Raw genomic sequence first — 11,225 nt, 5'->3', positions numbered from 1 at the left:
AAAGTAACAAAAAATAGAAAATATTAAAGGGACAAATGTTAATTGAATTGGCACTATAAAAGCAAATTTTCCAAATATTAAATTTAATCAAAGTAGAAATTTTTGTTAAGAAACGTATCTTGTTTAAAAACTTTAAGATACGGTTCTTAATAGTATATGTTAGTTTTTTACTGGTGAGAAATTTTTTTTTTCCTTTCTCTTTTTTCCTTTTTTCCCACCAATTTCTCTCTTTTTCTTTTTTTTTCTTTCCCAAATTTAATAATAAAAAAATTACCAAGAAACCCATAGCATTAAAAATGCTCTAAAACGCGAGAAAATATATAAGCTCCAAAACCAAATAAAACACTTGTAACGTTGCTGTCCCAATGAATACTCCATACCCTAAGCGACCTTGCTATGATGTTACATCCTCCATCCAAAACCCTAATTCCCAATCTGTTGCTCCTGATTTCAACCAAAGCAACTTCGACTCGACTATCTCCTCCTTACTCTTGTTGCCTGACTCGCCTTCGACCTCCATTGGCTGCTCCTTTGATCAAGCCCTTGGTCGAGTTATCTCCTCTGCTTCCTGTGACGACTCCGTTCAGGATCGTCTCATTGATCATACTCGCAAACTTACCTCTCTTCTTCATGAATCAATCAATCGCTTTTCCCGGAAGCGAGCCACCCTCTACAATTCCAAATCGTGGCCCCTCCCTTATGAACTCACCATTAAGGTAATCTAGAGGTTGCTTTAAGACATAGATCCTGTTTTTCTGCATTTTTTTTAAATGGAATGTCTTCTCTCTAGACTTTAGAATCATGCAATTACGTTTGTTTAAGCTATTGAGGATTAGTTACTACTATTTAGACACAATGTTTTAGGGCTTTTTTTCTTTTGTTACTTAGGAGGTTTATGGATATGCTCGGTAAGAAATCGAGAAACCTTTGTTATTAACGATCTGTGTTCCTTTTTGGGATAGCTCTAAGGGAAACTTGAGGCTGTATTTTTTAACAAGTGATATCTCATAATCAAATCCTTTCTTCTGTCTTATTAACGATCTGTGATTTTTGTGGACATGTTTTCTTGAGTGATAATCTCTCACATATTGTGTCTTCAATAATTTATAATCAGGTCTTTTCCATGCTTGATACCAAGGCTCTGGTGCAAGCTGCAGGATGCTGCAGCATGTTCGGCAATTACTCTATGGATCCTTTATGTTACTCTCACATTGATTTGAGCATGGATATCAAAAGCTTTAAGGATGAAATTGTGTTTACCATGATCCGTCGTGCTGGAAAAGAACTCAGGTGAGATATCATCAAGTAATCGAATCTGCTTATTGGTCCTTGTAGTTGTAGATATGCTTGTGGGATTCAGCGAGATGGACAAAGAATCTCTTCCGGTTCTTTTTTTTTTTTTTTTGAATTTGGTCTACGTAATCATCTCTTACTGCTTCTTATATACATGCAGATCACTTAAACTCGGTAGTGTCGCTAGTCAAGTTATACCTCGCCTTACAAGATTAGTATTGCCTGGGTATTTTATTGTTTACAAGTTTTTTTATCAAAACCTGTCGTATCAATCTTACTTGTCCAGATTTAGTAATTTATCTTCTGATTGGTATTATCTTCCTCTCCATTCAAACTACTAGGGATCTCTTGAGAAGCTTACAATTTTACTGTCTCGATGGCATGTACATTATGTTCATATGCAATCTGTTGTCAGCCTGTCCGAATCTCACTGATCTCAAGATTGTTGATTCGTAAGTTGTTGACATATTCATTGTAATTTGAGTCTCCATCTTCTTTGCTTTGTTTATATATATATATATATATATATATATATATATATATATATATATATATTATTTTTTTTTGCTTTTGGTTTTTGAACTTGGTCTACGTAATCATATCTTACGGTTTCTTTTATACATGCAGATCCTCTAAACTTGGTGATCTCTCTAGTCAACTCTCTAGTCAACTCTCTAGTCAACATATACCTTTGTTTACAAGATCTTGTTTGCCTAGGTATTTAATTGTTTACAAGTTTATTATACTAATAATACAAGTGATATATTTATATACCAAAACCTGTATTTTCAATCTGATTTGTCCAGATTTAGCGTCTGTATATATTATATTTGATCTTCTGATTGGTATTATCCTCTTCTCCATTAAACTACTAGGCTGAGAAGGTTACACTTTTACCGTCTCGATTGCACGTACACCAAGCTTCTAGAAATTGTGATGTCAGTCTGTCCAAATCTCACTGAACTGAAGATGGTCAATATGTAAGTTGTTTGACACATTCATTATTGTAACTTGAGTCTCCATCTTCTTTGATTTGCTATGTTGTCTGTCTTGACTTTAAACTCTGCTCATTCCTTATTGGTTGTTCTCTCACTATCTGCCTTATCCCATGCTTCAAAGTGACAAGAAACCCATGCTACAACAGTTATCAAAGTCGCCCAATGTAAACCATGATAAGGTGATGAGGTTGTACCTGTCGAAACTGGCTGTAATAGGTAAATTGTTTTCCACTTAAAACTTTTCCTCTTTGATTCCTCCTTGGTTCTTACGTAATCTTTGCTTAATTACTGTGCATGTTACAGGCGTATCGTCATTTAAAGCATTAGTTACCGCTTGTCCCAACTTAACTTCGCTAACGCTCCTAGGTTTTAATCTAATGGAAGAAGCAGCCAGAGATCTTGCTCTGGTATTTTTCTTCTTCTCTTCATTTGGTACCATCAGTTTTCTTTTACAAACCCAACTCAGAATAACAAAGAAAAATTGAAATGCTAATCTGCAGGGTTTTCCTAAACTTAACTACATGAATCTGTCTGGAACGCCTGGAATCAGCGGTCAGTTTTTGAGGTTTGTCTTATCTGAGCAAACATTAATGAATGACGATATCTTTGAGTGTTTGTTAATTAGTAACTCTCTTATCTTGATGGTTTGTAGCGACCTGGGAAATAGCGGCAGAGAAAATAGGCCACTCAAGACTCTGATACTGCGCAATTGCCCTTCTCTAAAAAACGTAAAGTATAAAAAACTTCACAAGTTAATTCAGTTTCTTTTCATCTCATTCCAAAATTCTTAAGCATCATATATCTCGATATATCCAGGAATACATTATGCAGCTTTTGATTTCACTTATAACCGGTGACTTCAGATTCCTTCGGCACATTGTAAGTTTTGATATATAAAAACGTTGAAATAGTGCAAATTTGCCTGCTTAATGAGTGACTTTACTCACAAGTCACACAACACCTTCCTTTGTTTTCTTCAATAGGACGTATCGGGTAAAGGCAGCAGAACTTCCATACCAAAGTAACGAAACTGTTTTAATTTCTGATTCTTTTTTTACTATTCCAATTATTATATCACATGGGCTCGGTATTAGTGACTCATTTGCCATTGTTGTTGTTTGTTTTGTGTGTGATGTAGAAATCTTCTAATGCTGCTGAAAGAGAAAAGATCAGATGTCACATTTGTAGAAACATCAAGATAATCAATCATCATTATCAAGGTTCATTTTGTTACTTATGCTTTTTTTTTATAATAATAATTTTTCGAAATTGTTAGTTGAAAGCTGAATGGTTGCGTTTGTAAAATTGAAGTGCCCAATGGCTTTCTCTTGTCTGAAGCAACGGACAACTGTGACGACGTTCGTCGGACATAACTTGGATGTTGCTTTTTTTTTTTATGTTGCATATTTTTGCTCTTCTTTCATTGATTCTACCTGTTAGATTTCAAATAATGATTTTATTACGTTCTTCTTCTTTTTTAAAAAGAGAGTTATTCTTAAGTTCCTTTAGGAGTTGTTTTTTTTTTAATTGGTAGCTAGGTCTTGTTTTTTTTTTTTGGGTCTTTTGCAAAACTAACCATATTGAAATGGTCAAACAAGAATATAGCCATGAAAAGTCCATAATTAATAGACTAACCAAAAACCCTAACTAAGGACATTCTGCAAACCCTAACTTTAAGGGAGAATTAAGGAGTCTTATACAGTATATAGATAGAGGTGGAGTCTTACTGCGGTAATTAAGAGTAAGCTCCTCTTATACAGTATATAGATAGAGGACATTTTGCTTGGTGAAGAAGAATGGATTCGAAAAAAGGTAAGAATCTAATTAGGGAAATTTGAGTTCTCCCTTCAGTAGCTCCTCCTCCACCCCAAACCCTAATTACATCCCATGCAGTTTGCTCCGCACTTGAACCAAAGTCACTTGGACGTTGGTGCTGATTTCAAATAAATTAATTGCGTCTCGATCAAGTAAGCAAGAGGGAAATCACTTCTTTTTTTTTTAATTGGTGATTAAGTATGCATGATTTACATATTGTGGATAAAATTTTGTATAATAATTTTTTGTGCTTGGTTAATTGGAAAACATTTTGATATATCATTAGTGTGCTTTCTTTAAATTAATTTTGTGGTAGAAACAAAATATATTGCAACCGCATACTTTGTGGTAGAAACAATTTATAATCCGTTCCTTGAAGAAGAAGCTTGCAGATGGTGTTTAATTTTCTATGAGACGAAGGATTGATACACCAAAGCCAAAATACCAGTAAACAATTTTCTCGCTCATCGCTTTTTCCTATACTACTAAAACTTCATTTATTATTCATTTCAACGTAATTTAACCAATAAAATAATATAAATAATTAATTTTATATAGAACATCACTTATTTGATAACAAACAAAACCTCTAAATCATCACTAATTATTACAAAAACATAGTGCATATTACTTACAAAATGGATAATTTAAGTGTTAAAACATATTTTAATAAAATATAAAACTAGAAATATAAAGAACAAAATGTATCTGAAATTATTTTTTTAATGAAATAGATCAGAATTTAAAATTTAGATAGCTAGAATTACTAATTTTGAAATATACATGTCATGCCAAAAATATATTTTTCCATACAAAATAGAATATATAAAAACAAAACAAAAATAAAAGATTGTCGCTGGTCTTAGTAAGATTTAGGGTTTAAGAAAAACGGCTGAGAAGGAGAGAGAAAGAGAGATTAGAGAGAGAGAGAGAGAGATATGAAAATGGAGAAACCGAAGTACAAGCGGATGAAGGGAAGCCAAAGCTTTAGGGAGAGGATGCTTCTCGCGACCCTTTCTTCGACGCCAATCATCATTGATGAGATTCGTGCCGACGACATGATTGCTGGCCTCCGTCTTCACGAGAGATCGCTTCTCGGCCTCCTCGACACTATCTTCGATGACTCCCACATTAAGACTAACTTGACCGGTAAGTAACCAGTTGAATTCTTTGGAAGTTGATCAAGAAGAATATGGTGCAATCAATATCTATTTCTTTTGCAGGGACTCAAGTGATATACGAACCTGGAATAGTAATGGGAAGGAAGAACTTGGTTCACAACTGTGCCCTGACTCGATCCATTGGCTATTATCTGGAGCCATTGCTTTTGTTAGGTTTATTTGGAAAGGAACCCCTTTCCATTAGGCTTAAAGGTGATCGACTTGTTTTCTACAATTCAGATAATTAATGCTTGTTCATCTTGCAAAAAACCTCCTGTCTTCCTCTTATTTAATTACTTTTGCAGGAATTACAAATGATCCTAAGGACCTAAGCGTTGACACAATCCGTTCCACTACCTTGAATATCTTAAAGCGTTTTGGAGTAGCTCCAGATGGAGGTGGACAAGTTCTCTTAACTGTTCCAAATGTTCAGACCCTAACTGTATGTACTTCCTTCATATCTTCCTCACTGCAAAAGCTTCGTGCATGGGGATAAATATTTCTTATCTGTTATATATCGCTGCATGCATTCAGGCGGTCCAATGGCTTGAGGAAGGAATGGTGAAGAAGATACGAGGTGTGACTTTCTCTGCAAGAGTTTCTACTGACTTTGAACATTCCATGAGATTCACAGCTCGTGGTATCTTTAACAACCTCTTGCCTGATGTTCACATTTCCCAAGATCACAAAGCTGGCCCTCTCGCTGGAAAGTAAGAACCTCAGCTTCAAAACAAAGAAAAAGGCAGATCGGAACAGGTTTACTTGATATTTGATAAGAGCTTAACGTCTTGATGAAAAACACTTGATTGCAGATCACCTGGATACGGAATATCATTGGTTGCAGAAACAACTTCAGGATGTTACATCTCTGCAGATACAACAGTGTCTTGTGGAAGAAGAGATGAAACAGGAGAGCTCGATGTAGAGAAGCAAGAGAGAAAACCACCACAAGACACAGGAGTTGATGTAGCTTCATGGCTTCTTCAAGAGATTGAAAAAGGCGGAGTTGTTGATTCAACACACCAGGTGCGTTTTGAAATCCTATAGATTATTTACCATAAACACCAAAATCGATCGACCGTTTTGAAAGTGAAAGACTTTTAAGTGTGTATTCTTCTTGATTCTCTGTTTTTTTTTTTTTACAAGGATTGTTGTTTACACTATGTGCGTTATGCCAAAAAGACGTGTCAAAGGTTCGAGTGGGAACGTTATCTCCTTATGGAGTGGAGACGTTAAGGAATTTAAAGGAGTTTTTGGGAGTTACTTTTGAGATCAAACCTGATCCATTGACAGGAACCGTCATTCTCACTTGCCTTGGAAGCGGTTTGATAAACCTCGCCAGAAAGTTGTCTTGATTTCTCACAACTGTTGTCGTCTTTGTGTTTAACACAATCAGTTTTACAGTTTTGTCTGAAGCAGGACTAATTACTATTTTTTAGACATCAATTTTTTTAACTTTCTTTTTATCAAGTACATGATGAATTTTAGTAAGACATTCAAAATGCGTAAGCAGTTTCTCAAGCATCCTGTTTCCAAATCCTGATGGTTTTATCTAAATGATTTCCCGATGAAGCTATCGCGTTCTGAACCGGATGGCAACTCACAGAGATCACTGCGTCTGTGTGGCCTTCAAGTCTCTGCAGTATAGTTCTATGCTGAAGATCCCATAGATACACACAATTGTCTTCTGATCCGCTCACAATGTACTTCCCGTTCGTTACAGAGAAGGCCGATGTGATACAGAACACTTTGTTTGTATGTCCTGTGTACACTTTCAGAAACTTCCCCGTCGCATAGTTCGACAGCTTCTGTGTGGTTTTTATCCAAACCAAAAAGATGAAAATCATTAGTTTAAAAGTGAGAGTCCACTACTCTCAGATTCAAAAATATATTGTTCTGTACCATAAATGTTCTTAAGGATCAAACAGAGAAGACTAAACCAAGAACTCATCAAAGACTAAAGCATACCAGATTAATTCTAACGTAACCTAAGTGATCATTCAAAACAGATACTCTTCATTCTTCAATTCATATCCAGCTTTGATCACAGGTTAAGCAAGCAAGCAAGAAGATTTAAAGTTTGAATCTTTACTTTCCTGTTCATGTCCCAATTGAAACACGATACGAGTGGAGAACAGAGAAGACTAATGCAAGAACGAAGGATCAAACAGAGAAGACTAATGCAAGAACCAAGGATAAAACAGAGAAGACTAATGCAAGAACCAATCAAAGACTAAAATCATAAAAGATTGATTCCAAATCATGCGAATTCAGAACTTAAGTGATCACTTAAAACCGATACTCTACGTTATTCAGTTCATATCCATCTTTGATCACAGGTTAAGCAAGCAAGAACATTAAAAGTTTGAGTCTTTTACTTTCTTGTTCATGTCCCTAATTCAAACACACAATGCGATCATTCGAAACCAAATTCGACATTCTTCAATGTAAAATATTTGGGAATTGATTTTGTTGAAACTTACGAGAGTACTGTCAAGAGTGGCAACGAGGATGAATTTCCCATTAGGCGAGAATTTGGCAAAGGAAACAGCAGGAGATTTATCATCAATAAGAGTCTTCAAGCAAGCTCCTTCTTTAGCATCCCAGATTTTGCAAGAACCATCGTGACTCCCCGAAACAATCAACGATCCATCCCGATTGAAATGCACGCTCGTAACCGGCATCGAGTGAGCTTTAATCAGACGGACGCACTTGCCCGTTTTCACCTCCCAGATCCGAATCGTCTCGTCGAACGAACCGGACACGATAAGATTCGAGGGAGGATTGAAATTGACGCAGAAGACGAAATTGGTGTGGCCTCTAAGCACCTTGAGGGAATCGTACGGAGATCGAGCGTCCCAGATTCGAAGCGTGCAATCATCGGAAGCGGAACAAGTGTAGTGCGAATCAGAGGACCAAGCTAGATCGGAGATACCACCGGCGTGACCTTCGTATCGATGAATAAGAGAGTAATTCGTCGCCGACCAGAGGATCATAGTCTTATCGACGGAAGCGGAAGCGAGAAGATTCCCGTCGTTGGAGAATTTCACGCAAGAGATCGCCGCCGTGTGACCTTCTAGGGTTTTCAGGTGACGGTATGGCTTATACATCGGAACATTCCCGCTTGTGCCTACGTTACCCGAGGAACTTGCGTTAACGGCACCGTTACCGACTCCGTTACCTCCGCTTGGCATCGCCGTCGTCGGTCGGATTAAGCGATATTCGTTCCGATTAAGGTGAAGAAGAGTACACATATACGTGCTGTTGACCATGACCATTTGTTAAACTACAGTTTTACCCTTCGGTTCGGTTTGGAATTACTAAAGCATTTGGTTCGGTCCAGTTCGGATTTATTGGAGTTTTATTGGTTTTTTGGATTTTGATTGAATTAAGTTTGTTTTTTTTTTTTATGTAAGTTTCAATTGAATATAATAATGTTTTAGCATAGTTCGGTTTATTCAGTTGGGGACTGTCTCAGTTCAAAACAAATACAAAGTTAACATTAACAATGTGCACATATATCTTCTCGGATGATTGACAGTTTGGTTTTGGTTTAAGAGCTTGAAAACCGAATGATATTGAAACCGAATTGTTTAAATCACTCTCTTCACCTTTTTTTGGTCAAAGACCGTAATGAATCACAAGTTATAGGTTTCTTCTGAAAAGTCAACATGAATGTCAGGGTTTGTATTTTTGTTTCTGAATTGTAGAGGCCTAGGGGGTTATAGAGTTATTTTCTTAATTCTTATTCTGAGCTGTTGAGCTTATAGAATAATCACTCTTCTAAACAAAAAAACTGAGATCAATTTGCCTTTGTAAAATTTCCATGATTTTAAAAGTCAATCAAGTCATCATGATGTGGTTTTCATAAATTATACTCCATCCGTTTCACAAAGAGTTTCATTCTGACACTTTTTTTTTTTCAAAAAAAATGTCGTTTTAGAATTCCAATGCAATTTTTAACATAAAATACCATTTTTAACCTCAATAAATTCAGAAAATCAATTATAAATATGATTCCAAGAGTCATTTTCTGCAAATTAATAAGGGTATAAGAGACATTTTATCTTATTTCTTAATTTGTGTGAAGAATGTCAGAACGACACTCTTTGTGAAACGGAGGGAGTATAACAATAATCACGTTTAACAAACAAAAATCAAAATTTCACATAATATTTATAAAACTAGGTGTTTAGCCCGCACCTTGTGCGGGCGGAAATGTTTCATTGAAAATACTTATTCAAAATCGTTAATTTATTCGAAAGACTTACTCAAAATCGCGTTGCGCGGGCGGGAACATCATCTTTTCTTTCAATTTGTTTTCGTCTTGTTCTTTCGATTTTTTTTCTTCCTATTGTTCTTTATATAGTCTGTATTTTCCAATTTCTAATTCTTCTACATAAAATATTAAATAAACAGACTTTTTCTTTGTGTTTTTCTTCTTATTTTAGTTTTATTCCTTCTTCGTATTTTTTTCTACTATTTATTTTTGGAAGTTTGGAAGTTTTCTATATTTTTCACATCTTTTATAGGCTTGACTATCTTTGTATAAACGATAAGTTTTAAAAAATCTTGTGGAGTGAAGCACAAAGATAACATAGACACATATTATCCGAGTATTCTAATGTGAACTCTCCTCTTAAAACGAAGATGAAATATAGTTTGGAAGCTGAAACGAAGTCATTCTTAAAGTTGTTATTCTTTATTGCCTAAAAATAATCCCAAAATTATATATAAATCAAACAATTAAAACATGTTTTACTTTTTAATCATAAAAATTAGAACTGTATTCACTTCTTATATTTCGTTGAAAGAATAATCTTCACATAATAAATTATTTATTATTCGAGACATATATTCTTCCAATTATTTTCTTAGAAAATATTAGATTCTTAAACAATTATACTTAATGAGATGACTTTCTCATAGGAGTTACTCACTTTCCCTTTGATCGTTATGTAAGGTACCTACTGGTATTATCTTGACTATTTTTTGGTTTTTGAAACTTTACCAATGTACTCTGTTATTGATATTTACATAATGAGATTATTTTTTCTTGAAGGCGTTGAAAGAAGTAAAAATCTTTTAATTAGTAGAGTGATGCTATAGGTTTTTTTAGGGGGGAAAATATATTTTTTATTTATCTTAACCAATAGCTTCTCAATACTATAACCTTACAATTTTTCACATGTCCCTCCGAATTGTAAACCGAATACTTGGTATGATCCTTAATTTGGAAAATACCACTTGCAATAAACCATACGGTTTTTTGCACCAATAATATAAATCTGAAGCTGAAAGATCTCTCACTTACCACTTGGATCTTTCTTAGACCCTTGTCAACCTTTGTCATTTGAAGGAAGATCTAGAGTCTGTTGTTGATTTGTGCTCTCATTGTGTTCCACATCAGCAAGACCATTCTCCAAAGCTTTCACGTGTTTTCGAAGTAGGTTTGGTTACTTTAGTCAAATGAAATCATTGAAACTTTTGGATGGTTCATTAGTTCCAGAGACAAACTGTTCCAACTACATCTCTGCACAATGATGAAGCCTCTCTAAACCAGCTCGAGCTTCCCCTTGCAAATACTCGAAAAAGTTGTGTCTTTGCATGTTCATGATGAGCAAGGTAGTATCCATATGCAAATGTCCATTTCAAGACCCTCCTACATTCCATTATCTAATCCTAAAATCAACCACATAAATACCTTGATCCGTTTAAAAAAAATGTTGTAACAAAAGTCTCATTACTAATATTCCTAAATTAGCATGATTGCAAGATTTTACCAATAACAGTCTTTAGTGAAATCACACTTTCTGTTCAACGATTCCACAAGAATTAACATGAAAAATATAATTTTAAAACCCTGATTGGTCTAGTTTTGTTTAAATTTAATCAATAATTTCCCATTTATATTTCATTATGCATGATTCTGGTTCACCTTGAATAACCATGTATTTCG

The 11,225-nt window shown here is 35.0% G+C and overlaps 3 protein-coding genes across 4 annotated transcripts; 2 read left to right on the top strand and 1 right to left on the bottom strand.

Moving 5' to 3' along the window:
* Positions 1-365: 365 nt before the first annotated feature.
* Positions 366-3,316, top strand: LOC18015001 (F-box protein SKIP17). Its single transcript, XM_024154155.1, has 12 exons — positions 366-716; positions 1,115-1,290; positions 1,454-1,519; positions 1,635-1,745; positions 1,921-2,010; positions 2,169-2,273; positions 2,413-2,507; positions 2,595-2,698; positions 2,792-2,856; positions 2,944-3,019; positions 3,108-3,170; positions 3,275-3,316. The coding sequence occupies exons 1-12, from the start codon at positions 366-368 to the stop codon at positions 3,314-3,316; spliced, it is 1,344 nt and encodes a 447-aa protein (XP_024009923.1).
* Positions 3,317-5,050: 1,734 nt separating this feature from the next.
* On the top strand, positions 5,051-6,621 carry LOC18015000 (probable RNA 3'-terminal phosphate cyclase-like protein). Its single transcript, XM_024154761.1, has 6 exons — positions 5,051-5,255; positions 5,330-5,479; positions 5,572-5,708; positions 5,801-5,976; positions 6,079-6,296; positions 6,413-6,621. Exons 1-6 carry the CDS (start codon positions 5,051-5,053, stop codon positions 6,619-6,621), a joined length of 1,095 nt encoding a protein of 364 aa, XP_024010529.1.
* Positions 6,622-6,677: 56 nt separating this feature from the next.
* On the bottom strand, positions 6,678-8,484 carry LOC18014987 (COMPASS-like H3K4 histone methylase component WDR5B). 2 transcript variants are annotated; one of them, XM_006396430.2, is made up of 2 exons: positions 7,750-8,484; positions 6,678-7,074 (listed from the first exon to the last, which is right to left on the bottom strand). In XM_006396430.2, the coding sequence occupies exons 1-2, from the start codon at positions 8,458-8,460 to the stop codon at positions 6,784-6,786; spliced, it is 1,002 nt and encodes a 333-aa protein (XP_006396493.2). In that variant the 5' UTR covers positions 8,461-8,484; the 3' UTR covers positions 6,678-6,783. The 2 variants fall into 2 exon arrangements, with proteins under 2 accessions (XP_006396493.2, XP_024010528.1); XM_024154760.1 differs by having other exon boundaries at positions 6,678-7,071.
* Positions 8,485-11,225: the final 2,741 nt, after the last annotated feature.

Source organism: Eutrema salsugineum, unplaced genomic scaffold, assembly GCF_000478725.1.
Source record: "Eutrema salsugineum unplaced genomic scaffold, Eutsalg1_0 scaffold_3, whole genome shotgun sequence".
NCBI lineage: Eukaryota > Viridiplantae > Streptophyta > Magnoliopsida > Brassicales > Brassicaceae > Eutrema > Eutrema salsugineum.
Note: the sequence above shows the minus strand (reverse complement) of the source record. Positions and strands in the feature narration are given on the sequence as shown.

What these genes read in the sequence shown, in the direction of transcription:
- LOC18015001 (XM_024154155.1), top strand. Translation starts at nt 366, where the DNA reads ATGAATACTCCATACCCTAAGCGACCTTGCTATGATGTTACATCCTCC. An exon ending in CGTGCTGGAAAAGAACTCAG is followed by an intron (nt 1,291 to 1,453) that starts GTGAGATATCAT and finishes ATATACATGCAG; the next exon opens with ATCACTTAAACTCGGTAGTG. An exon ending in GTCGAAACTGGCTGTAATAG is followed by an intron (nt 2,508 to 2,594) that starts GTAAATTGTTTT and finishes TGCATGTTACAG; the next exon opens with GCGTATCGTCATTTAAAGCA.
- LOC18015000 (XM_024154761.1), top strand. Translation starts at nt 5,051, where the DNA reads ATGGAGAAACCGAAGTACAAGCGGATGAAGGGAAGCCAAAGCTTTAGG. An exon ending in CCTTTCCATTAGGCTTAAAG is followed by an intron (nt 5,480 to 5,571) that starts GTGATCGACTTG and finishes TTACTTTTGCAG; the next exon opens with GAATTACAAATGATCCTAAG. An exon ending in CAAATGTTCAGACCCTAACT is followed by an intron (nt 5,709 to 5,800) that starts GTATGTACTTCC and finishes GCATGCATTCAG; the next exon opens with GCGGTCCAATGGCTTGAGGA.
- LOC18014987 (XM_006396430.2), bottom strand. Translation starts at nt 8,460, where the DNA reads ATGCCAAGCGGAGGTAACGGAGTCGGTAACGGTGCCGTTAACGCAAGT. An exon ending in CCACTCTTGACAGTACTCTC is followed by an intron (nt 7,075 to 7,749) that starts GTAAGTTTCAAC and finishes AAAACCACACAG; the next exon opens with AAGCTGTCGAACTATGCGAC.